The 27171-nt window shown below is 29.7% G+C and overlaps 3 protein-coding genes and 1 long non-coding RNA gene across 8 annotated transcripts; 3 read left to right on the forward strand and 1 right to left on the reverse strand.

Annotated features, from left to right (window-relative positions):
* Positions 1-1087: 1087 nt before the first annotated feature.
* On the forward strand, positions 1088-4416 carry LOC107645579 (negative regulator of systemic acquired resistance SNI1). Its single transcript, XM_088492162.1, is given in 8 exon segments — positions 1088-1514; positions 1640-2311; positions 2582-2628; positions 3085-3147; positions 3468-3538; positions 3645-3732; positions 3886-3951; positions 4091-4416. Coding segments are annotated over 5 exon segments (495 nt in total). The 5' UTR covers positions 1088-1514; positions 1640-2311; positions 2582-2628; positions 3085-3096; the 3' UTR covers positions 4310-4416.
* A 10368-nt stretch (positions 4417-14784) lies between these two features.
* On the reverse strand, positions 14785-26672 carry LOC107645580 (uncharacterized). 5 transcript variants are annotated; one of them, XR_015885965.1, is made up of 6 exons: positions 26383-26672; positions 24664-26209; positions 23929-24198; positions 23611-23766; positions 23224-23282; positions 14785-15465 (listed from the first exon to the last, which is right to left on the reverse strand). It is a non-coding gene; the product is annotated as an uncharacterized LOC107645580 (long non-coding RNA). The 5 variants fall into 5 exon arrangements; XR_015885964.1 differs by having other exon boundaries at positions 23224-23356; XR_015885963.1 differs by lacking the exon at positions 14785-15465 and adding an exon at positions 18269-18599 and having other exon boundaries at positions 23615-23766.
* LOC148554510 (two-pore potassium channel 4-like) lies at positions 15663-17699 on the forward strand. The gene is made up of 4 exons (XM_088489669.1): positions 15663-15677; positions 15919-16014; positions 16737-16799; positions 16969-17699. The coding sequence occupies exons 1-4, from the start codon at positions 15663-15665 to the stop codon at positions 17644-17646; spliced, it is 852 nt and encodes a 283-aa protein (XP_088345795.1). The 3' UTR covers positions 17647-17699.
* On the forward strand, positions 20729-22020 carry LOC148554511 (F-box protein At2g23160-like). Its single transcript, XM_088489670.1, has 2 exons — positions 20729-20772; positions 20868-22020. Exons 1-2 carry the CDS (start codon positions 20729-20731, stop codon positions 22018-22020), a joined length of 1197 nt encoding a protein of 398 aa, XP_088345796.1.
* Positions 26673-27171: the final 499 nt, after the last annotated feature.

Here is a 27171-nt window from a genome sequence, read left to right on the forward strand (position 1 = left end):
ATTTTATTGTTTAATCATTTTTAACAAAATAAAATTTTAAATTTTGAATATTAAAAAATAAAAAACTAAATAATTCAGTTACTAGAATAATCAAATTTGTTTACAACAATATAAAAAAATGTTTTATAAAATGCGAAATATGTATTTGTATATAAAATGGTTAATTAGGCACTAATTTTTAGTATTTATAACATGATTGAATAATTATATATTAACCATTGTCATTTATTATATACATGTTAAAATTCAACCATAGAAGGATATGTTTGGGTTCACGAGAGAAGTCCGTTTGAGTGTTTTAAACGTCCTATTTTTATGTTTGGTAATTTTATTTTTATATTTGATAATTTTGTGAAACTCTCAAGTCTCAATCCAGAATAATTTTTATGTAAAGCAAAAAATTTTAACTTCTGTGTTTATGTTGGGGAAGATTGATTACAGTTGAAAAATTAGATGAGAAATTTATTCTTTTTCTACCAATCCTACCATTCATTTTTTTTCTATAGAAAGGATGCAAGTAATCGTTCACAGTAATTCTTTGTGTATGTTCTTCGTTTCAATTTTTTTCATCAAAATCTATTAAATTTATTTCAATCAAGCTAAAGTAAATATTATAAATTTTTTTATTATTTTTAGTATTCTCTTTCATATTTTAATTTTTATATTTTTATTGTATTTTTTATTTATATGATAAATATTTTTATATTATTTTTTTAGTGTTTTAATTTTATATTTTTATTATATTTTTTTATTCATATGACAACTATTATTAATATAAATTTTTATTTTTATTAATTTTTATGATATTTTTATTAATTTTTATTTTTTATTTATTTATATAAATTAATTTTATGCAAATTCTTCAAATCCAAACATACACTACAAAAAGAATAAATTATAGACAAATTTTTTTGACAAAATTTTACTGTCAAAAATATCAACGAATTTTTTATAAATTTTCTGTGATACAAAATGAGAAAAAATTTCACAAAATTTACTGACAGATTCTAAAATTTCTCGGTAATTTTGTCGATAAAATTGAAATTTAAAACTATCATCGACAAAAAAATCCTTCTATAATCATTAATAAATCCCTCCAAAATTAAGCCCTGATTGCATAAACACAAAGTCCTGCACAAAACACACCATATTCGATGATGAAACTTCATTCAACACAAAATCACAGTTCATTTTCTGCGATCCTTCCTTTAAGCTTGCTCTTCTCCCCTCTCTCTGATTCGAGTTGAAAATAGGGCAAAACTCGCGTTGAAAATGTGACTTCTCCGTCGCTTCTTCTTTGTCGCCGCTCGCTTGCACGAGCTCCCTCCGTCACTGCTCGCTTGCACGAGCTCCCTCCGCCGCCGCTCGCTCGCATGAGCTCCCTCCTCTGCTGCTCGCGTTACACGAGCTCCCTCTGCCGCCTCTCAGCTTATGTCTCTCTCTGTCTCGCGCCATCCATCCTCGCCGTTCACAGCCTCGTCGAGTCATCGTGTCACCAGATCTAAAACCTACATGTATGTCTTTATCTATTTTAGATTCTGGAATTTCTATTGATCTATATTTTGTTTGGAATTCAAATGTTCATACGTTATTATTGCATCTAAAACTCAATCTGTTCCACTTTTATTTTATGGTTTAGATTTTTGTTCTTGAATCCTCTTCAAGGTTCGAATTTGGTTTTGAAAGTAGCTCCATTAATTGTTATGGCTAAAAGTTTGCGTTGAAGATAATCTATTGTGCCTTTTAGAGTCCTGCTTCTGAGGTAACTATAATTACCAGTTCATGAAATGCAACGTGCTAAGTACATAGATTCAAATTACTCTGTGACTGATTAGAATGAGGTTTTCAGAGGAGATGTGTACTAAATAAAATCGTATCACTTAAAAGAAAAAAAATTGTTACACTGGTATTGTTTATAATATATATTTAATTCACATTTTGAAAATTCGAAGCATTGATTTACTAATTTATGTTGTTTTGCATCATTATTTTTTGGAGTGATCTCAGTCAACCCAATTGTTGTTCTGATTGAGATCTCTAAACCTTATCTTGAAAGAATTTTCTTACCATTAAAACCGACTTTATCTGTTTGGGTTCTACTGTTAGTGTAAGGAAGGAGCCTTGTTAATTCTATTTTGTTTTGTGATTCATGGTTTCTATGAGTTTCTATGTAATATCTTCTATTAGATAGGTTGGGACTCCAATTTGTATTCCTTCTAGAGACTTCATTGACATTGGCCGCATTGCCTCCATTGAAAATAACCACACGCCAGTTGATTATGCAAAGAAAGGGCTGAAAGGAGCTATTAAGGTACATATGCCTACAGAAAATTGATTTTTCAGATCTTAAACAAAATATACTACAAAATATCTTAAACAATTTAGCCTTACCTATGGTCAGTTTTTGGCTGTGTCAGCGAGAGAGTAGAAATAAAGGATAAGTGGCTGCAAAACAAGGGAACACATTTTATTTATTTATTTTTATTTATTTATTAGTTTGGTTTTTTATTTCTCTTTGTTTTGGTCCTAAAATCATATCCAATTCGGTTTATTTCCTTTTGAATTTTAATGTTCAAAACAGAATGTTGAAGTATTCATGGACGCATTTAGAGCAGTAATTGAAGAGAGGTAACGCGTCTATTATTTTGTGGAACTTCAGGAATGATTTGACCTCGAATGCCTTTTGTATTAATTCAAACCTTGCAATGTGGTTTGATCTTGAATATTTATGCTTTCACCCTGAATATGAATATTTTAGGCTTATTTAGATTATATCTGAGTGTAAGAGCATTTGGTGCAACAGTAAGATTTCTACCTCATGACATGATGACTGAGTTGAATGTTGACTAATATTGCTATATATATGTATACATGTAGGGATTAACAAAGACACTAGACTTTATAATTGACACAGCATTGGTGATCATCCTTTTGATCCTTACATAGCACTTCTGAAAACATTTGGTATCCTAGTAGTAGTTGGGGCTGCAAATGAAATCAAGTTCAGCCCTGCAAGCCTATTCTTCAGTATTACATATATCTGCGCATATTGTTCATTGTTTCAATTTTTCTGGTTTGGTGCAGGATTAAAAACAAATGTCATGTTTTCTTGTCCCAGTATCTTCTTTTCTCAATTTGGCTACGCAGGTTGGTTGCATAACTTCTCTTTTTCTTTTTCTTTAGGAGCAGTTAGGTTAGATGAATGTCGCTGTGCACACCAAGTGTTCGATGGTTTGCTTATTTGTTGGTTTGAGCTAACATGCACATCTAGAGATTCAAAAGAATACTGAATCTCGGTTATCCAAACACTTTCATACTGTATTATCTTTTGCTTTACATGAAGTAGTGAAGAACACCTGTGTCTCTGTGGATAAGTTTTTTGTTATGGTAAGTTTCTGAAAAGATTATGTATTTTGAAGTTCAAACAACTTTTTTTTTTTATTTATTAATATTCTGGATGATTTTAGATTAAGGACCTTGATATATCAAGGAGGAAAGCAGATCTTGAAGGCCACACAACAAGAGCAGATGGTCTGAGGTAGTTGTTTCGATTAATTATGTTTCTCTAGGTTCCTTTCAATTGATTTTTCATTTTTACTCAATTCTCCTGGCTAAAATATGTCTGACATCCTATTTTGATGCAGAAAACCTTTGATGGACATAATTTTAGATCAACTAGCTTACAGCATAGATACCATCTGCTCCTCTCACCCTTTTTGCAAATAGCTGTCTGTATAGGATTATCCCTTTCCTTTTGAAACATTTTCTTCTAGTTATACTAATCAAGAAGCAAAATAAATCTCACTATATGATAGTTACATAGTATTGATGACATGACAGTTATGTTATGGCTAATCGTTCTATTTTTACTCTGTGTGATTGCAGACCTTCAGTGAACCAAAAAGTAAACTGGAAATAGTTGTGCATTACCTGTGGAAATACATGACTAAGGTAATCAGTAGCTAGATTGTTTGAAAATCTACTTGCTTAACATTATGTATTGTTACTTTTGAAATGGAGCCTCAACGGATAGTAAGCTACAGGTTTCATAATCTCTATTTAATTTTGTTTGTTTTATACATAATTGCAGCCTTCTGTTCACACTCGAAAGTCAAATGGCTGTCCTGAGGATGCAACATTTGAAGTGGCTTTGAAATGCTTCTCAAATAAAACTGGCACTAAAAGCACTATTAAAAAAATTGGTCCAGATGTAATGCAGTTCCTTGTTGGTCACAGGTATTCCTTTTTTGTTATTTTAGTTGGAAGGTGGTTCTGTAATAGAAGTAATGGTTTGATTCCTGTTATTTAAAAGCTTTACTATCTTCCTAACCCTCATACATGGATTGTAAGCATTTTGCATAATGTGATTGGTGAATTTGGTTATAACGAGAGAAATTTTTCGGGGTTATTGGTTCAGTTCTTGATATTCTATATGGCTATAAGGCATGATTGTTTGATTTCGCTTTTGCTCTTGCCGACTTAGGTTGTCTATTTTAAGCTGAATGTGTTTGTAGAGCCTCTACTTTGCTCTGCTTTAGAATTGTTCCTAGTCCTAGTCCTAGAAATTGATTTTGCAACTTCTAAAAATTTTTATTGGAAGTCCATGAATTAAAATATATAGAAGGCCAGATTTTTGTATTTTCAACATTTGAATTGAGAACTAATTTAGTAGTTTCATTTCATGGCAAATTAGTTAATTCATATGGTCCCTTTAAGCTGCTGGAAGCACCCCACAACTGAAGGCAAGAAGCATGAGGACCTAAAAAATTTCTTGTTCGAGGGAATTTGCTTAACTAATGTTAAGCAAAGACAATAGTGGACAAAGAATATGTACCTTGGAAACTTAATTTGAAATTGTGCTCATTGGCCTTTTCTTTTCATAAAATTTATGTGTTTGGTCGTTTAAAAATTAAATCGTTATTTAATTGGAATTGATTCGTATATAATAAAATAATATATTTATATAAATATACATTTAAAAAAGTATTTTACTATTTTTAAATTATTTTACTTAAAAAAGTAATAGTTTGATTGATTTTTGAATTCTTTAACTTATTTATTATCAACTAATTTTTATCTTAAATCAAATTGATTTATTGACTAATTTTTAGTTAATCCAATTGAATATGGATAGTTCAATTCGATTATCAGAATCATGATTATTTCCTAAATTTCTTTTACAAAAGTATGTCTAACTTTTATAATTGTTCAACTAAAAACTATATACACACTAAAAATTATATATATATATATGTGTATACAAAAAAATTATTAGAGATATAATGAAACTAGCACGTTAGGTAGAGTTTTGGTGAGTTTAAGAATTAGACTAATTAAATTTGATCAGCTCGAGTTAGATTGAGTTATTATATTTTTTGTGACTAAATTTAAACCGATTAAATTTAAGTTGGAATAGATTGGATATTTAGAATTAAATTAGTATGCAAAAATTAAAAAATGTGAAAAAATATTGCATAACACAAAAAAAATTATGCTGAAAAGTAAAAAATTAATGACTAAGATGAGATTAAAATTAGTAAAATTTAAATTATATAAATATTATAGTTTTTTTAATATAATATGTTAGGTAATTTGTTCATCGGGTCGGTTCAGGTTGATTCCCTAGATTTGATTTCCGAACAAAATAAGGTTGAGTATAATCGAATTTTACTTGATTATCCATTAAGTATAATGCTCAATATAAAATCGGATTTGGTTAGATTTAATCAGATAATCGAATTATTTGTATCTGCTTAATTAGATAATCAAGTTATCCGTACTTATTTACACTCTTATAAAAAATTAACTACTATATATTTGTGTATAGATATGTATTGTTTAATTTATTTTTAATTTATATTTTGTATTTTAACACATATTCCATGTAGATAGTTGATTTAATTAAAAGTGTTAGCGGATCGTATTAGATCGGATATGATCTAAATCTCGAGTTAATATATACTAAACTCATCGAATCCAATATTTACATTTTCTCTGCTCGGATATGATTTGAAATTTATATTTTCGGATGGGATCAGATTTCATATATATCGGGCAGAAAAAAAATTAAAATAATTTTTTTTAAAAAAAAAGTCAATAAAATTCCTCTTTTCGCTCTAATATTTTTTTTCATTCTTTCAAATATGTATATTTCAAAAATATTATTAAACTATTTTTTCTTAAATAATATAAATAAAATAATACAATATATATAAATAATAATTATTAATTGAAATAAAATATAAATACAACATATTATTTGGTGTAGATACAGATAAATACTATAAGTGTGTGGATATAATCTAATTCATGAACACTCTTAAATTTTATAATTATTTTTTTGTGTATAAATAATATTATTGATATTTATACATATTAATTATATTTTTTTAATTAAATAATTAGCTACCAAAATAATTAAATTTGACATAATAAAATAATTAAATTTATTTACAATAATATAATAAAAAATTATAAGATGTCAAATATATATTTATAAGCAATAATTGATTGATAACTAATTTTTAGCATATATTTAATATTATTGCTATTATAACGAGGACTGTGATATTTGGAATAATTATTTGGTCTCTCTCAGTCTATCTCACATTTGGTTTCTTTTGATCACTCTCACAAATTTATAAGAATAATTTTGAAATGGTTGTCGAGTAAAGTGAAATTTGATTTTTTTTTTTTAAGTTTTTTAAGAATTTTGGTAACTATTAAATTATAATAATTCCTTTTTTATTTGTGGTGTTGTATAAAAAATAATTCATAAAAAATATGATTTAATAGATACATTATGTTTGATAAAAATAAGCGACTCGCAGGTGAGACAAAAGATGATCAGAGGGATGGCTATGGATCTCGGGAATGGCAGAACAATCCGCTTCTGGGAGGATAGCTGGCTACCTAATGGGGTGTTGAAAGATTTATTCCCTAGACTCTTTTCGGTTTCAAACCTTCATGAATCTGTTATAGGCGAGTGTGGATTTTGGGATGGGGTAGAGTGGATTTGGAGTTTCCAATGGAGGCGAGAATTATTCCAATGGGAGTTGGATTTGGTAAACCAACTGCATGAGATACTACAATTAGTTAAGCCCGCAGCTGAGAGAGAGAATAGAGTGGTATGAAAATTTGATAAAACAGGTTTTATTCAACTACATCCTTTGTGCGGATGGTGCAGGCGGAAACTCTCCCGGAGGAAATCACATGCTATAGCTTTACTAGCGCGGTTTGGAAAGGGTTTGTCCCTCCGAGAATTGAGCACCACTTTAAAAGTTGGACGAGCTCATCACCAAGGAAGGGGGACAGGAAGAGGTGGTTGATTGAGTTCTTTGCTGTTATATGGACAGTCTGGCTGGAAAGGAATGGCAGGCTATTTAGAAATCAGGCCTCAAGTGTGGTGAAAATTATCAACAGGTCGTTTGCGTATCAGGAGGAATGGATTGGTGGTGAACCCTTTGGTTGTTGATGGCCATGCCGAAAATGACTAGGGGTTGTGATTGTTACTTTCCATGATACTTTTAGCTACTTTTATTGCTCCACTCTATTGTGTTGAGCTACCTTTACTTCAAAAAAAAAAACATTATGTTTGATAAAATACAAATAATAATAATTGTTTATGTAATTTTTTCTCCTTCACACTTATTTATTTTAGATGAAGTAATAAGTTCCTTTACATTGCGCTTCAGAAAGGTGAAAAAATGCTGTTTTTGGGTTAAAAAAAATGTTATGGTAAATAAATTTATGGGTAAGTATGATTTTAGTTCTTATGGTATAGGTTAAAAATTTTTTCGTCTCTAATTTTTTTTTTGCATACAAAATCGTCCATAAGATTTAACTTAATTTTAAAATTGTTATTCGGACCAAAATACCCTTCTCCTTCTTCCCAAAATAACCGATTCTTTTTCTTCATCACAGCAATACTTAGTACCCAGTTCTTCATCTCAATCACAACTATATCTCTTTTTTTTTTCTTCTTAGACTAGAATTTCAATAAAATTTCAACTACAATTTTAACAACAACATAATTTCAATAACATCAACAAAATTTCAACTAACGAATATAAAAAAACCAAAACAGAGAAAAAAAATACAACAACAAAATTTCAACTAAAAGATATCAAAAAATCAAAACAGAGAAATAGAAGAATAAAATAGAATCAGAAACAAAACAGAAACAGAAAAATAATAGAATCAATACCCAAGATGGAATCAATACCCAATATGAAATCAGAGTCAACAACAACAGTATGATTAACAAAATCAGAATTGAAATAGAAGCAGAATAATTAGAAACTGAAGCAGAATAATCAAGTTAATCTGAAACAAAATTGGAACCCAGCGGCGTGAAGCAACGACGAGCAACGAGGAGTAGCGGCGAGCTAGCGAGGAAGAAGAGTAGTGACGAGGACACGAAGCAGCGGAGGAGCTTCAGCGACGGCATTGAGCTCAACAATGTAATCATATTTAATATTTATGCTTAGCTTAGGATCCAAATTCTTTTTTATGTATCTATCTCCACACTCTTGGCTTTACAATGTAATCATAAATAAACACAAGCAGGAGCTCTTCTTTCTCAGAAGGAAAAGAAAGTAAAAACTCTCAAAAAAGTTGCGAGTATTTAACGTAGCGTTTATTAATAGAAAGTAGTAACGTTTATTAGTGCATCTTGGTTCGCTTCTCATAATACATTTGGAATCTGTAAAACAAGGACCTTATATGTGAAGGGTATCGCACCAAAGTTGGATCTAAGGATTATGGGAAGGTCTTCATTTTTTTTTTTTTTTTACTTTCAATGTCTACAATATAAAAAGTTTATATTTGTTTATGATGTAAAAATATTGATACTAACTTTACAGGTTAACAAGAGAACCCCTTCTTCTCTATAGACAACTGACAGAGTGACAGTAATAAAAAGAGCTCAAAGTGAATCTAAACAATCTAAAAAAAAGATTAATTTGATTTGATTTTATCTTTTAAGATAAATTTTTTAATAACTGATCTATCAATTTCAGTGTGAAAAATGTGTAATTTATTTTGTTCCTAATTTTTTAACAAAAACCAAAGGTGATATTTCAGTGGATACTTTATTCTCTTTCATCATATTTTTGAAAAATTTTAAACATTAGTTATCAATTATTCATACTTTGTTTATGGTAGAAATGGCAGCACATGTTAATATTGGTATAATCAGCCTTGTCCTTTCTTGATCTCTTAGATGTATTTTTTCTCTTTAGTTTCTTGAAACATGATATGCAAAACTTCTTTTGACTTGCTTTATTAATTTGAATTTGGTAGAAGTTATGAACTTATGATACCAGCAATTCTAATTACCCAAGGTTATGGTTTAAAAAGTGCAGTTAGAAATAAGTGATTCTCTTCTATATATCATTTGGATACTGATAGTAATTGATAGGACATTAATGCCGTTGATACCTCAAGTAGGGCTGGAAGTGAGCCGAGCTGAGCCGAGCTAGACTAAGCTCAAGCTCGGCTCACGAAAATTGAGCTTGGCTCATGGTTCGGCTCATTAACAATCGAGCTTATTTCTTAAGCTCAAGCTCGGCTCACCAAAAGCTTACGAGCTGGCTCAAGCTCACGAGCTGGCTCAAATAAGAGAAACATAGATACATAATCTATAATTTTATATCAATAAATTATAACTTATATACTTTAAAAAATATTTGAAAAGATCAATTTTATATATTGTTTATCTATCAATAAATTATAATTTTTTTATTTATGTCCTATATTAAAATTATATGTAAAAAATAAATATAAATATTAAATAATTAAGATTGTTATAATATATATAATCGAGCCAGCTCACGAACTAATGAGCTGAGCTTATCCAAACTCAAGCTCGGCTCATTTAATTTATGAGCTCAATTGCAGGCTCAAGCTTGGCTCACCAGCTCACGAGCTTAGCTTATCGAGCTGTTAACGAGTCGAGCTCGAACTGGCTCATGAGCTGGCTTGACTCACTTCCAGCCCTAACCTCAAGTTACTTTCAACTTATATTAATTTTTCAAGTTAGTTTTGTACTACTCTGCCTTCATACTTTCATTGGCTATGCTTTTAGCATCATATTGTTGTTCCATTTACATTACTCGATATGCTAACCTTAACTAACTATATATCTATCTATTATATATCTCTAGTTTTAAAACTAAAATATGCCACATGTCACTTTTTTATTACAATTGGAATAAAATTTTTCGCTCCAAAATTAAAGAATTCTCTTCTCATCCTTACTAATTTTACAACCAAAATATTCACTCTCTCATTGTAATTAAAATTAAATTTTTTCCTCCAAAATTAAAGAAATCTTCCATTCTCCTTACTAATTTTACAACAAAAATGTGCCACATGTCACTCCCTCATTACAATTAAAATCAAATCTTTTTTTCCAAAATTAAAGAGTTCTCCTCTCCTCCCTCTTTCTTTCTCTAGTTCTCTCATTCCTTCAACCACTCTATCTATTTTATATATCATTATCAATATCAATATCAATGACTAATTACTAATTTGACAATCAAAATGTGCAACATGATATTTTTTAATTGTATTAAAATTAAAATTGAAATATTAAAATTGAAATTGAAATATACCTATATTATGTATCATATATTACCATCTAATTTAATAATCAAATGTGTCACATGACACTCTCTTATTAAAATTGAGAGAAAATATTTTTTTTCAAAATTAATAAACTCTTTTTCTAAATTCTCTCATCTACCTCTCTCCATTTTTCTATTTTTCTCTACTATTTTTACTCTCTATATAATTTATATTTTATATTAGTAATTTGACAAATTAAAATATGTCATCCGATACTTTTTTACAATTAAAATAAATTTTTTTCTTCCAAAATTAACAAAGTCATATACTCACTCTCATTCTTCATCTTTATCTTTCTCTCTCTTTTCTCTCATTCTCTATTTTTTCTATCTTTCGCTTTTACAAAAAACAAAATTAATAAAATGATATAATTTAAATAAAAAATATTATTATTATTGTTGTTATTATATACATAATTTTTTAGTTTTTTATTTAGTTTTAAATTTTTACCGCTTATATTTCTAATATATATTTTCATTTTTCTTTTTTCAAATATTTATTTACATATAATTTGAAGAGAATACTAATGTTATAATTAAAAGTTAGAATCAAGATTCAATTGTTTTAAAATAATTAATTATGAGTTAATTTTATAACTATTAGTATAATTTTTTTGTGCTAATATCTAATTATATTTTTATATACATAGAGAGAAAAAATATTATTTTCAAATAACAAGTATAAAAATTAATTATTTTTATTTGTGTAACAGACTTAATAGTTAACACTTAATTAAATATAAAAGTACACACTTTAAATTGTTTTAAATTTTACATAACAAATGTTAAAATTAATTATTAATAAAAAATTAGATTTTTTATATAAAAATAATAACTAAAAATCTTATTATTTAATTTTTTATCTACAGATATTTTAGTCTTTTTCACTAGAGACTTTTGTCAATGTATAACTTTTTTTGTAAAAGTAATTTAATTTTATAAATTTTTTTATATCCTGCATAATTTATGCTGAACAAAGTCAACCTTAATTTTAAAAAATTTATATTTCCGTAATATTATTATGGATAAAAATACTAGTTGTTTTCAATTCCCAGCACATACCACACAACGTAAAAGGTCCAAGTATTGCTGCATTTTGGCTGCTAACCTTTTTTCAGATTACGGGTGGATTTACTTATGAAGATGAAGTAAAGTAGAAAATATGGTGACAATACAAAGCTACTTGTTTATATTCTTTTTGTTGTTAAAGGGGTTGCTGGATTTAGTTACTACAAAAGTATAAGCAGTGGCTTACGGCTGATATTGATAATATTGATCTATACACATTTTGTGGATATGGATGTGTCTTATGATAGATTTGATTAATTGAGATGATGGACAAAAATCATCTATCTCAGTGTATGTATGTTACTGTTTTATGGAATAGTAGCAACTTTTTAGAATTGAATTGAATTTGCAATTGTTTTGAGAGAATGTTATTTGTAATATTGGCACAAAATTGTTTGCTGGCTATGTTTTATAGGCCTATAGTGCAATTTATTTAATCATCATATTCTATAGTTTGAATATAGGCCTGTAGTGTTATAGTTTTCAAATAATAATGCACTATTTTAGTTTAATTTTGGTGTGTTTATGAAACTATAGATAAACTATAAGTAGAACCGAATGTAGGGTGAAAAAGATCCGCAGAAGAGAGACGAGCTAATTCTATCCCATCAACATTTCTATGATATGTATTACACGTTTAGCTAAAATCAATTTATTAATTACAATATTACATTTAATATTGCTTAATATTTTTTTTATAGTATAATATTTAAATGGAAAGGAAAACTGAGTCATGAAAGAGAATTTCATTTTGTTGGATCTACTAAGTAACAAGACTTTAGACAAATAATATATTTTTGTAAAGCATGTAATATATATATATATTGATTTTTTTATTCTTCATGTATTGGTATCACTTTTTCATTTGCAATACGAATGCAATTTATATTACGCACTTCACTTTTCATTGCATGATTATGATATGTATTTAATATGTCTTTTTTTTCTTAATTTGCCGAATTTAGAAATGATATTGAGTACGTATGTGCTTATTCAAGTTTTTTAGTAGTTAACAATTTACATTTTTAATCTTTCATTAATGAATTAGTTTTTTTATTATAACTATAAACTTCTCATTTTACAAACCAATTATTTAAGGAGTTTTTTTTTTAATCTTTTAACGAGTCATTTATATATTACTTCATGCACACGAGTTCATTCGATAATAATTTTTTTAAATTTTGTTTTGTATTTTTTTATTTTTTAAAATATTTATTCAAATATTGCTAAAAAAAATTATATTTAATAGATAAGTCATTTTTTAAATATGAATTTTTTTTATAACTTACAAAAAATATAATATTTATAAATTTTTTTATATTTTTAAATCATTTAAATATTATTTTTAATATATTTATTCAAATATTGCTACAAAAATTTATATTTATAGATAAGTCATTTTTTAAATATAATTTTTTTTATATTCAAATATTACTGATTATAGTACAATGTATAAATTTAAAAAATATTTTTTTATTATTAAAATTTAATAATTTTATGAATGATTATATTTTTTAAAAAGTAAAAAAAAATAGAGCTTTGATTTTTTTTTTACATTTTTTAAATTATTTATTTAAATATTATCAAAAAATTTATATTTAATAGATAACTCATTTGTTAAATATAAATTTTTTTTATTATTTAAAAAATATAATATTTATGAATTGTTTTTGTTATATTTTTAAATTATTTAAAAACTGTTTTGTTAATAATATTTTTAAAAATATATTTTAAAGTAAAATTATTAACATCATATTATATTTTTTTTAATTCAATTAATATTTTTTATATGATATGATATTATTTTTTTTAATAATTTATTTTGGTATAAGAATAAAAGCTAAATTTTTTTTTTTATTTGAATTCTAGGATCAATCTGATCAAGTAGCTGGTTCATCTGATTCCTCTTATCGGACGGCTATCCCATATCAGCAACCGGTATGTTAAAATTTTTTAGAATGTTAGAACGGATGAGTTTAATGTCTTGCTTTCATAATGTTCGGTACCTTCCTTTTCTCTCTTTCAGGTGTTCATAGAAAAAATAATACAAAATATTTTGTTTAGTACTGTTTTTGGTAATAATGCGGGCCAGAAGCCCAGGATATAGGGCTGAGTAAACTAACTTGGGCTCTGGAGGTTACAGGGTCAGCCTGTATCTCAACCCGTTAAGTATCATAGGAATTTGTATAAACAATCATTTTTCATATTTTCATGACCATAAAAACAATAAACTTCATCATTTATATTGCGTGTATGTTAATTAGAAGCATTACTTTTATTTTATTTATTCGGATGCTTATCCAAGAAATACAAAACAAGGATCTTGGTGGGAAGTTTGAACACTGGAATCCTCTTATTTAGTTCTGATTTAGTTCCTGATTTGTTGATTCTTCTAACTACAGTCGCAAAATACACATAGGACTTTTAGAACTTAGACCACCCTGCAAACTTTTTTCATATTAAATATGCAAGTGAGTTTTTTTTTTCTTCTAAAACATACATATAGGAGGAGTACTTTAACAATAAAAAATCTGTTGTTAATACCTCTTCAGTTGAAATCTGCCTCATGAGATAACTATTATGAAGTGTATTTAATTAATCTAAGTTCAAAATATAAAAGTGATTTGATTTATATAAGTTAGTCAAATTATATATTATATCTTTATATTATTTTTTTAGGAAACAATAAGAAAAATGAACAACCTATTCTGCATCTGATAACATTCTTTGACAAGAAACGCTTAAATTCATCATTCAACTATCCAAATGGATAGAAAAATTTAATAATTAACAATAGTAGTAGTACTAATAAGTAATAATGACAACAATAACAAAAAATAAATAAAGTATCAATTGAAAAATATTACAAATAATTGCCATAAAAAATTTATACTCATTTATCACATTCAACTTACATCCAAGCTAAGAGTAACACATAACCTTACTACTGTTATGAGCCCCCTCAGCTATATATATATAGATTCAGCATAATGCTATTCTTGCCCCCACTGAGTACTGAATAATTTTTAGTGTTATACCTTATTTGCTCCCACTACTTAATTAATTTTGACCCCACCCCTCCAAATCCCTAACCCTTTTCTTTCTCCCCCTTTTCCAATTTTCTTCCCCTGCTCCAGCCTCTGCCCTCCAGAGCTACTGCCGCCAGTGCCACTACTCCGCGTCTCCGCCGGTGTCACTGGCTCACTGCCGCTGATGGTGTTGTGCCACTGTCCCCCGTTCAGCGTTTCTTTCGCATGGCTCCGTGACTGTATATAAATCTCCTTGCATTGCCTTCTTCATCTGCATGGCTCAGCTTCTGAATCTGCCTTCTTCTTCCGCGTCACTGGTTGTGTGCCTGAGTGGTTCTGCCGTGCCTTCGGTATCTGGTTCTACCTTCTTCTTCAGCGTTTCACCGCCTCACTGGTTATCTGGTACTCGCTCTGGTCCTGCTTTCTTCTTCTGCGTTCCTCTTTTGCGTTCCTCTTCAGGAACTTCAGCTCTTCTAGTTCTGTCTTCTTCTTCTGCGATCCGTCCCTCGGTCCCTGCTCTTCAGTCTTCAGCCTTTCGCCTTCGTCTTGCAATCCTGCTGCGCTGGGTTTGGGCGCCGCACCGCTGATGTGTTCTGCCTCCTCCCCTCTTAGATTTAGCAGTTCAGCCCAGTGAAGCAATTGAATAAAGCAATACTAAAATTTTGAAATACTGAAAGCCTACCTCCTTGGACTCTTGTCTCTTGGTACATTCATTTATGATTTACTGAAAGCCTGAAATACTGAAATACTGAATGTCTGAATCACTGATCTGCCTGCTTCATTGCTTATTTGTTTCATTGTTTAATAATTGCTTTAGTTAGTTTGTTAATTTGGTTTTATTAATCTGTTTGTTAATTATTTTGTATATTAACTTATTTTAAATTAGTAATTTAGGATATTATTATTGGTTGTGGTTGAAAATTAATTTAAATGAGATATGCTTGTCATTTTTGTATTTATTATTTTATACTGCACTTTTAAATTTGTGTAGAATTGTAAATTATTTGTCTTAATTAATTAACTTAGTTTTATAATTTTACCCTATTAGTAATGAAAAAATATTTTAAGTTAATTTTAATTTGTTATTGCTTTCCTGTATTTTAAGTTAATTAGTTTGGTTATATTTATTTGGAAGTACCAAAAATATGAATAAGAACTAAAATTATTATATTTTTTGTTTCATTTGATTTCAGCATCGAGTAGTTGATTTATCTTATTTATTTCCCTTATCTTATTTATTTCCCGAGATAAATCGCTTTCCCCAGACCAATATCTCAACTTCTCTAGAGGTGTGTTAATCTTTTGTAATATATTATAATTTCATAAATATTATAGTATAGATAAATATAAATTTACCAAATGATAAGAAATGATATCATGTTCTGTTAACACTTTAAGAATGTTAGACCTAATTAATTTAGAATTTGATTCACCGATTTTTTAATCGAACTGGTCGATCCGGTATAATTTTAATAACTATGTTCTAAGGAATATTAGGTTTTTTCCCTTTTTAAATACTAAGGAATATTAGGTTTTTATTTTCAATTTTAGTTTTACTTTGTTTTTGCTTTTCTAAGTCATGTTCTTTGAAAATTCTAATGTTTTCAATTTTATCCTTAACGTTTTTAATTTGTGTCAAAATTACCTAGATGTTATCTTGACGTAAACTGTTAAGGATAAAATTAAAAATTTTTAATGATAGTTTTGACACAAATCGAAAATATTAGAGGCAAAATTGAATGAATCAAAAATGCTAGATATAAAATTGAATAAAATTTTAGGTTTTGAGTATTTTTTTTAAAAGATTGTAAATATTAGAGACAAAAAATATATTTTATCCTTAAAAATTAATGGTTCAAAATAAAAGATTAATAAACACATAGTTAAAATATTTTTTAGATATAATTAAGATATGACTCTTTTTAACATTACTAATTACATATTTCTAATTTATTTGTTATAAAAAATTATTATTTAATTACTAATTATTGTTAACTCTATTTGATTTCAGGGACATGATACCAGTGACCCACGCTTATCTCCTAACCCTCCTTCTACCCCTCCTTCTACTAGGGTAAAAAAGAAATTAACTACTTTGTTACCTTTACTAGGTCTTTTATTTTGTTTTTTGTTTGGGGTTTTAGTTTACATGATCGGGAAGTTTCATGATAATTCTAATAAGGGTAATTCTATAAAAAATTATTATTTAATTACTAATTATTGTTTACTCTATTTAATTTCAGGAAGATGATAACAGTGACCCACCCTTATCTCCTAAAAAGAAATGTACTGTGTTACCTTTGGTATGGCTTTTAATTTGTTTTTCGTTTGGGGGTTTAGTTTACAAGTTCGGGAAGTTTAGGGATAAATCTAATAAGTGTAATTGTATAAAGAAGTTTGTGGTAATTGTGGATGCCGTCTATTTCATAGTAGTTACTCTAAGCACAATAGGTTACGGGGATATTACCCCTATTTCTGAAGCTGGTAAAGTTCTTACTATGATTTTAGCTCTTTTCTGTCCTGTGGTTTCCGCTATTCTTGAAGGCTACCTGAAATGCCTTCTTAGAAAATTAGAAAAGTGCTTAGTTAAAAAATTAGAAGGAGGCATGTTAGATTGTTTGGTAGTTAACCATAAAATAGTTTATTGTTTAAAATTTTTCTTAGCACTTCTTGCTGGCCCGTTTGTCTTTGGCATCGGAGCATTCATAGTTCATCGTTCAGAGGGAATGAGTTGGTTAGATAGTTTTTACTTTTCTGTGATTTCCATAACAACAGTTGGTTATGGGGATTACTCTTTTAGAACAACAATAGGAAAGTGTGTTACATGTATTTGGTTTTTATTTAGTTCTGTCATTTATAGTTTTGCAATTTCATTTCTGATAAGTTGTATTCTTATGCCAATTACTCCTCAAAACGAATGAATTGTATTTTGTGAATAGTAAGATGACCATGAATGAACAGTTTTCTTTTCTATGTCTTTTTTCTTCTTTCTTCCTAGTATATTTATTCTAATTATAAAAAATTGGTAAAATTATAAAATGAGATATTAATTATTGTTTTATTTATAATTTTTATCACTTTATTATCATTTAAATGCCGGCTCCCCTTTACTTGTCCCTCTTTTGGAGGAAAAACTATACCAATACTAGGAGAACCTAGTAATCTAATTGGGACAATGGTTGTTAATATGTAAATAAAGGGGAGATTAGGTTGGCCTGAATCATCATGTGTTATGCCACAGTTGCAGGGATAAGCTCAATCTTTCTTAAATCAATCAAAGCATGATATGCACAGTAGATTATTTATTATTAGTCATTAGAAATATTGCTAATAATATTTGACAAGATGCTCCTAATTTCAAATCACTGATGAAAGCCTACTACTATGATCAGAACACCAGTTTTATAGTAAGAAGAGCAGATCCAGCAATTGAGGTTTCTCCTACTACCAAACACAACCACAATTCTCTTTTTAAATTACTTAAATACATAGCAATAGGTGAGGAAAGAAAGAAAAATCTTGAAACATTTGGAACCTTCAATCTCACGGAAAGTTAAGTTGATTAACAATCATGAAAGCTCCAAGGCAGTACATGAAAACCCTGAAAGGCTACTACATGAAAACCCTGAAGGCTGGCATCATACCAAACTAAAAAAGAAAATAAAAATAAGCTAAACAAAAGTACCCAAAGACCAAAATTGAATCTTTTTTTAATCACCTACTGAATACTGTCCATGGGTTTTCCTTTTCTTGTTTCGGTTTTGATTACGATTCATTTGCCTCCGCTCAACCTCAATGATTCATCAAAGAGAACCCAATCAACAATCTTCGTAGTTCATCTCTCCATGGCCCCAACAAAGCTGATTCAAATATCCTAAAGGAGATGGGGAGTTAGACACTTGATAGTAGGAATCAACAAAAGACATAAGTAGAAAAATCTATCATGAATCCCACATTCAATTTGTTAAAAACTACCGTCAGTTACCTTTCAAGTTAACGAATGGAAGATCAAAGTAGGCTGAGACAAATGTGATGGGCACTAAATTGAAAAACTATTAATATTTGATTAACTGAAGCTCACTAACATGGTTCGGCTTTTTGAAAGCCCATGGAGGTTGACCATAGCACCCTCATCTTATTCAAGCACACCTTACAAAGGGAGATATAAGGATTGGCAAATGGCAACAGAGATTTTTGTTGTTTGTTGATGTGGTAGGTGGAGATTTTGGTAGGGATTTTAGTCCACCCCTGAAAACTGTAGGTAGATATATTGATTAGGTTGTTAACCATAATTAATAACCCCGTTGTTGGGCCCAAATTCCTCATGGGCGATAAATATTACAAGTTAAATATATGAATCCTAACTCTGTTACTGAAATTGCTATCTATCTATGATGTTACAAAATTTCTAATCTCTCTCTGACCTATATATATATATATGAATCCAAACTTCATAAATGACCAAGGATGAGATAAAAAAGATACCACGAAATATAAAAATTTGATTTTTTAAATATAAAAATATAAGATAAATTTTATTTTTATTATCAATATCTTTACTAGCATTTTGAATATTTTTAAACAAGGATAATAATTTATCCATAAACAAAAAACCAATTGCAACAAATCAATACATATTTCTTAACAACTTTTTTTATTATTTTACACCCATCTACGCGCATATTCCCTATTCTTTAGCTTCAGTAACCCTCAATTTTCTTTGTTAGCTTACATTCCTTTATCCAAATTACAACTACCCATTGCACCACGTCTTGGCATAACTGGTACTTCCTTGAAAATCCAAGCAACTCTATTTAACCTGTTTTGGTGAGCCTCGGGTTAGTTTATATTATTTTTACTTGTTATAGTATTTAATTTTAGTTTAGGTTTGTTTATATTTTTTACTTGTTATGATATTTAATTTAATTTAATATATTTTGAATTTAATTAAAAGATTAATTTTATATTAGACTTGATATATATATATATATATATATATATATATTATAGGTCGAGATGGAACATATTTAAGCAACTATGCAGCAATACAAGGAATCTCTCCCTAAATGCATAACTACCTTGTAACAATCCATATCACTCTACCTTTTTTTTATTATTGCATACAGTACCTATTATACCTTTATCCCTTTTATAGTAGATTTAAGTTATTATCGTTAAGTTGTTTCACTTATTTCATGCAATATATATATGAACATAAAATGAGTAGACTAGTTTTTTTTTTTACTTTTATTTAGTCTTGTATTAACTCATGTTAGTTTTATATTTCTTTTAAGAAAAAAATAAAAATTTAAAAGGTGTATATAATAATTAAATTTAAAAATAAAATCAAAATCAAGTCATTTGAAATTTGAATTGAAGTGTTACTTTCTTAAAATCGAAACAGCCTAACAACCCTATTTAACATACTTTTTCGGTGAACCTCAAGTTGTTTATATTTTTACTTGTTATAATATTTAATTTTAGTTTAGGTTATTAGTTTATATTTTTAATTTTTTACTTGTTATGATATTTAATTTAATTTAATTTAATTTTAATTTAGTTAAAGGATTGAATTTTATATTTATAGGTTTATGATTAAATTTTTTCTCGACCTAATGTAAAATTTATAAATACTACTTATGAAACTATTGTAGCATTTGTGACAAAGTATAAAATGCACAAATAAAATTAAATGACGAGTATGAGAAGATATTATACCATTTGAAGTAAAGTGATTTCTTTCTATCTAATTTTATCTTATTTTTATTTTGATTTATTTCATTCTTTTTATTTTGGTATTTGGCTTTTGTATATATATCCTTGATCTAAAGTTGATCCGATCTTGTTCTTATTTGATCAATAAGCCGATGCTATTGTTTATCGTTTTTTAAAAGTTTATTTAAAAGTTTCTTTACAAATTATATTCATAATTCGTAACTGATTTTCTCATTCAGGTGCCTGCCTTCTCCCAACAATCATTGCCACGTGAGAGTGATGAAAAAAATGATCAAATCTCTCTTCCAATGCTTTTTTGCATGCTGGGTGAGGTAAGCTATATTTTGTTTCTCCATGAAGTAACACAAAACAATATCGTAAATTTCTTCTTTCTCTTTTTCTGAATTATTTTGTACTTGATTGCCAGGAAATCCCAAATACGAAATTCTTATTTTGCCAGTCTTCCAGTCGATATAATTACCGACATCTTTGTTAGACTTCCTATGAAATCTGTTCTCATTTGTAGATGTGTTTGCAAATATTGGAATACATTGATTTCTGATCCAAACTTTGCCAAGTTACTCTTTACTTATACACCTCCTGCTACCATGATCCGACACTGCCATTCAAGAATCTTTCACCTTGTTGAATATGATCGAATTGAATGGAGAAACAATCCATTCTGTCTCAGTTTGTTTGAGGTCCTGGAACCTAATAATAGTAGCAGCACAAAACTTCATCCTAAATTTGAGATTCCTCTCCCTATTCCCAAATCATTCCAGAGTGAAAGAGTTTATGTTAACGTGAATTCTTGTAATGGTCTTTTTCACATGAGATGGTCAATAGATAGAGACATTTCATTTGTTTGTAACCCAATAACAGGTGAGTTCATAAGACTTCCAAAACACCCACCAATCTTGACACCCTGCCAGCAAATATCTTGGCGTTTTGGTTTTCATCCAAAAACAAACCAATACAAGATAATGAGAATCCATATCTTTAAACATGATCATCGAATAGTTGTTCAAATGCACACAGTTGGAACGTCAACATGGATAAATATTGAGGTAGATTATCCCAAGCATTTGAGATATGTGTCCGAACATCCTTATTATTTTAATGGGGCACTTCATTGGATTGGTAGAGATGTTGATAGAAATGCCTCAATATGGACTTTCAATTTTGACACCGAGCAGTTTCAATTCTTCTCTAACACGCCCACGGGTCAAGGTAGAGAAGCCATGGCAGATTTCAGGGGTTCTTTTTGCTTCATGTATTTTAATGAGTTGCTTGTATCAATGTGGATGATGGAAAGATATGGAGTTGGAGAATCTTGGACTCCCATTTTTGAGTATTCCATAACCACATCTCAATTACCTAGTTGCATTGCCTACCATGAAAATCAAGAATTTTGGATTTTTGGGACTCCTTGGCATGATGTCGAGGTTCATGGCAAGTTTCAAATGATTCACCATGTTCCTACTCTTATCCCACTTAAAAATATTATTATTGGAGATAATGTAGAGGTGCAGAATATTTACTCATTGGATAATTTGTACTTATTGGATAATTTGAATTGAGTTCTACTGTTTGTTAGTTTGAATTGTGTTCTACTGTTTGTTAGTTGCAAAAAAAATCTTTTATTTTGATTTTTTTTATTAATAGTAAATTTGTGCTTAATTATTTTAGATTCACATTATAATGCTCACATCTTATTTGATTGCTTAATTATATATTGTCTCTAACTATTCAAGAGTGTTTACAAAACTGTTAAAAAAATATAATTTCAGACTGACATCATATTAGAGATCTTGATTACCATTATCAGAATATACAGCCAAAAAGAACATGAATTTTGTTATATCCAAATTGTACAAGTAAATTACTATTAGTGTAACTATATCGATTTATACACACGAGGACACAGAATTAACTAAGTGACCACTGCCATTCCTCCAAACACTAATAGAATTAACTAAGTCACAGTAACTAACTAATCACTCATAGAAACTAACTCACTCACTCACTCTCCCAATAACAAAATTTCTTTTTCTAAACTATTATAATTTAAAATATAATTTAAATTAATTCAATTTAATTTGTAACCTCTATTTTAATTTTATTGGGTTAATCATCTTTAAACAAAATAAAATTTTAAATTTTGAATATTAAAAAATAAAGAACTAAATAATTCAGTTACTAGAATAATCAACTTTGTTTACAGCAATATAAAAAAAACGTTTTATAAAATACGAAATATGTATTTGTATATAAAATGGTTAATTAGAGACTAATTTTTAGTATATTTATAACATGATTGAATAATTATATATTAATCATTATCGTTTATTATATACACATTAAAACACTAGTTCACTACTAAAAAATAATAGATTGCAAACAGATTTTTCGGATAAAATTTTACTGTCGAAAATATTTTTTAGAAGAAGGAAAAATTATTAAACATATATTACCTGAGTTTTTATCATATAATATATTTTTATCAATGCAACCAAGTATCTTTTAGCTTATTTCTTTAATAAGTCTTTTATTATAATAATTAAAAAAAATTAAAATAGACACATCTAATTAAATAAAATTTAAACTAAATATGATTAAATAATAGTAAAGTGACTTAATTAAAATATAATTAAATAATATTATTAAATTAAAAAGCTGAACAAAAGCTGAATTTTAAATGTAAGTAGTATTTTTCTAAAACTAATAAAATTTAAGTAACAATCATTGGAAGATAGAAAGAGGGAGGGAAAGAGAGAATGGACCTGACTTAAGCACAGAGAGAGAGAGAGAGAGATCAATCCACTACCCCCGAATCACAAGCCTGGCACAAAGATCTATGATCAGAACACCGCTTTATAGTAAGAAGAGCAGATCCAGCAATTGAGGTATCTCCTACTACCAAACACAAAACCACAATTCCCTTTTTAAATTACTTAAATACATAGCAATAGGTGAGGAAAGAAAGAAAAATCTTGAAACATTTGGACACCTTCAATCTCACGGAAAGTTAAGTTGATTAACAATAATGAAAGTTCCAAGGCTACTACATGAAAACCCAGAAGGCTGGCATCATACCAAACTAAAAAAGAAAATAAAAATAAGCTAAATAAAAGTACCCAAAGACCAAAATTGAATCTTTTTTTAATCACCTACTGAATACTGTCCATGGGTTTTCCTTTTTCTGTTTCAGTTTTGATTACGAATCATTTGCCTCTGCTCGACCTCAATGATTCATCAAAGAGCACCCAATCAACAATCTTCGTAGTTCATCTCTCCATGGCCCCAACAAAGCAGATTCAAATATCCTAAGGGAGATTATGAACAAAAATCAGAATTTGGGGGGGGGGGGGGGGGGGGAGGGGAGTTAGACACTTGATAGTAGGAATCAACAAAAGGCATAAGTAGAAAAATCTATCATGAATCCCACATTCAATTTGTTAAAAACTTTTAGAGACACCGTCAGTTACCTTTCAAGTTAACGAATGGAAGATCAAAGTAGGCTGAGACAAATGTGATCGGCACTAAATTGAAAAACTATTAATATTTGATTAACTGAAGCTCACTAACATGGTTCGGCTTTTTGAAAGCCCATGGAGGTTGACCATAGCACCCTCATCTTATTCCAGCACACCTTACAAAGGGAGATATAAGGATTTGCAAATGGCAACAGAGATTTTTGTTGTTTGTTGATGTGGTAGGTGGAGATTTTGGTCGGGATTTTAGTCCACCCCTGAAAACTGTAGGTAGATATATTGATTAGGTTGTTAACCATAATTAATAACCCCGTTGTTGGGCAAATTCCTCATGGGCCATAAATATTACACGTTAAATATATGAATCCTAACTCTGTTACTGAAATTGCTATGGATCTATGATGTTACAAAATCTCTAATCTCTCTCTGACCTATATATATATATATATATATATATATATATATATGAATCCAAACTTTATAAATGAGCAGGGATGAGATAAAAAAGATACCACGAAGAGCAGATCAAGGTTTCTCATGTAGGAAATATGGAAATTGAGAAATCAGGCATTATTTAAAAGTGTAGAAAAGAAGCCGATGTTAGGTATACAATAATGAACGCAAAGTGTTTGGAATAGGACTTTAAACAGCCAATCAAACAGAGCAGACAACATACTCAAGCAGCAACAGCATCACTAATATGAACAATTGCGAAAGAAGAAGAGTTACCTGGAGGACTCATTTATGAAATGGTCTAACAGCTAATGTGCGTGCCTTCCTTTAGAATCAGACTTGCTGCTATAGCCAACCACATGACATTAGAACAATCCTGCAAAGGGAGGCATTCTGGCAGCAAAGGAGGCAACAAATCAACCAACACAGCGTGAGACTGAGAACAGATGGGAACTTATCTAATATCGGGAGCGATAACAGTGGGTATCGTCTCAACCAACAGGCTGGAAACTCTCCAAGCATCGCAGAAAATGGTAACTCAATGCAACAAGCAAGCGAAACCCATCAGATCGTCGACGCAACCAACCGCTCCGAGCTCCGACTAGCAGCGATGATGGCAAAGGGCGAGCATGTGGTTCTGCGGTGGAGAATGACCGAACAAGCAGATCGTTTTGAAGGTGAGGATAGTGGCGGACCAGAATCAGCCTCTTCAGCGCGGCTACGACAGGGATCCATGCTCCACAACCGGTTTCGATCCAGCCACGAAATGGGTTGGGGGAGAGGAGGAGCGACTTGGCGGAATGATGAAGATGAGTGGTAGGTCAGATTCAAAGCAAGAAGAACCAGCGCAACTGGGTTAAGACAATAGTATGTGTCAAGACTATCAACACAGTTTTGCAACACGTGACATTAGTCTCTTTTGACTTTTAGACCTTTTGCAGAAAGGAGGTGCATTAACATAGAGGGTGGCAGTTGATGTGCAGAATGTAGGCAAACTATTCAATGGAGCTTTAAAGAAGAGCTCCATTAGATGGAATTGTCAAAATAATTCAAAATTGACCCATCTCTATTTTTTATATTCACAAATTGGCCTCCGTTTTTTTTTTGGTTCTGGTCATGAATATGAGCTCGGAAAACCCAAGCCACCCCAACCAGACGTAAGATTCATAGGGGTGCAAGATTGATGAAAAATTGAAAACTCAAGAGTCATTGCTCATATCAGCTAACAAGATTCAAAATTAAAGGTTGAGCAGATTCTTCATCTTTAGTCTCCTAGCTACCTTGGCAAGTGGCTGAGGTAGTCACTGATACCAGGAAGCAGAAGAGTTGCAGGTCCTCATAGTGACTGAGTTGCATTGGCTTTCCATCATCGAAGATGGAGACATCAATTTGTGCACAGCTGAGGTAGGATGCAGTGCCGTTCCTGCCAGTAGAAGTCTCGGGTTTGCGAGCAATTACAGAGGGCAGTGAGGCACCTGGGGCGGCGCTGGCACTTGAGATCCTTTTTTGACCTTCGATGGCAGCCATGGAAGAGCTAAGTGCCTATGGCTAGATTAGACATTTCTGGTTCAAGTTCTTGTGTTTGGGTCAGTTTGGATTGCATCTCGACCCGTTCGACTCTGTCCAAAATAAATAAATAAATAAAGGCTCAGCTTCCACCTTCATAGAGAAAGCTTGGAAGATGAACGAATGCTGGATTTAGCGCCTAATTTTCCCTAATCAATCCCCACAAATCAAATCTGCAGCAACGAATTCCACTCCACAGGCCACAAGAAATTCAGATCTTGGTATGAACAATAGTGAGAAAAACATCATGATAGATCTAGAGAAGGAAAAAGAAAAAAAAAATTATTGACAAAAAATTGAAAATTTTAAATGTCTTTGGATTAGATTTGCTTAAAGGTAACAAAAATAGACACAAAATTTCTCAACTTAACAGAGTAAGATACATTAGGAAATAGTGAAGAAAAGAAGAAAAATAAACATGTCATTTGCCTTCCATCGGACAACGGCGTTTCATCCGGGGGTGCGGTTAGCAGCAAAATCATGGCGGAGGAGCTCCAGCTAGAAATCCCTTCAGCAAATTAATTGAACTTTTCTGACTCCATCCCTTCCACATTTCTAAACTTTATCAATCGCCACAACTTGACAACCTCATGACATTGATGTTTCTGTTTAGTTCATACAACCGGAACTCAAGTTCTGTTTTAAGTTGAGTAAACTCAATGCTTCAATTCCTCGTAAGTTGGAAAAGCTGAAACAACTCACAAGTGTGCTTCTTTGGAAAAATGCACTATTATGTATGAGGTTTGTTGTAAAATAAATAAAAGATATATTAAATATAAAATAAAGATGTATTAATATAAGATTCTAGCATTAAAATAATTAGTTCAATAATGATTTGTATATATATAATAATATTATATGTTGTAATGTGTATATATATAAAGATAGAAAAGAGTATAAAAAGTAAAGAGAGAGAGAATTACATAAATATATATATAAAGATAGAAAGAAGTATTAAAAGTAAAAAGAGAGAGAATTGCATTTGTTTATAGTAAGAGAAAGAAAGAGAACATTATTATATTGCTTTGTAGTGTAAGAAAAAAAAGGGAGAGTATTTGTTTTACTATTGTTGTGTAAAAAGTCTCATACCATACCCCCTATTTATACATGCATGGGGTCTTGATTTTCAACATGCATTTAATATTCATTCTCTCTTTGAAAATATGAGTTTTACATTGGAATGGGCATTCACGTTGCTCGTTCTTATCACAACACTCC

The sequence above is a fragment of the Arachis ipaensis genome, chromosome B6 (assembly GCF_059453495.1).
Source record: "Arachis ipaensis isolate K30076 ecotype BB chromosome B6, ASM5945349v1, whole genome shotgun sequence".
NCBI lineage: Eukaryota > Viridiplantae > Streptophyta > Magnoliopsida > Fabales > Fabaceae > Arachis > Arachis ipaensis.

Coding starts and splice junctions, on each gene's coding strand:
- LOC148554510 (XM_088489669.1), top strand. Junction 16,015..16,736: donor ATATCTCAACTTCTCTAGAG/GTGTGTTAATCT, acceptor ATTTGATTTCAG/GGACATGATACCAGTGACCC. Junction 16,800..16,968: donor CTACCCCTCCTTCTACTAGG/GTAAAAAAGAAA, acceptor ATTTAATTTCAG/GAAGATGATAACAGTGACCC.
- LOC148554511 (XM_088489670.1), top strand. CDS start 20,729: ATGATCAAATCTCTCTTCCAATGCTTTTTTGCATGCTGGGTGAG. Junction 20,773..20,867: donor TTTTTTGCATGCTGGGTGAG/GTAAGCTATATT, acceptor CTTGATTGCCAG/GAAATCCCAAATACGAAATT.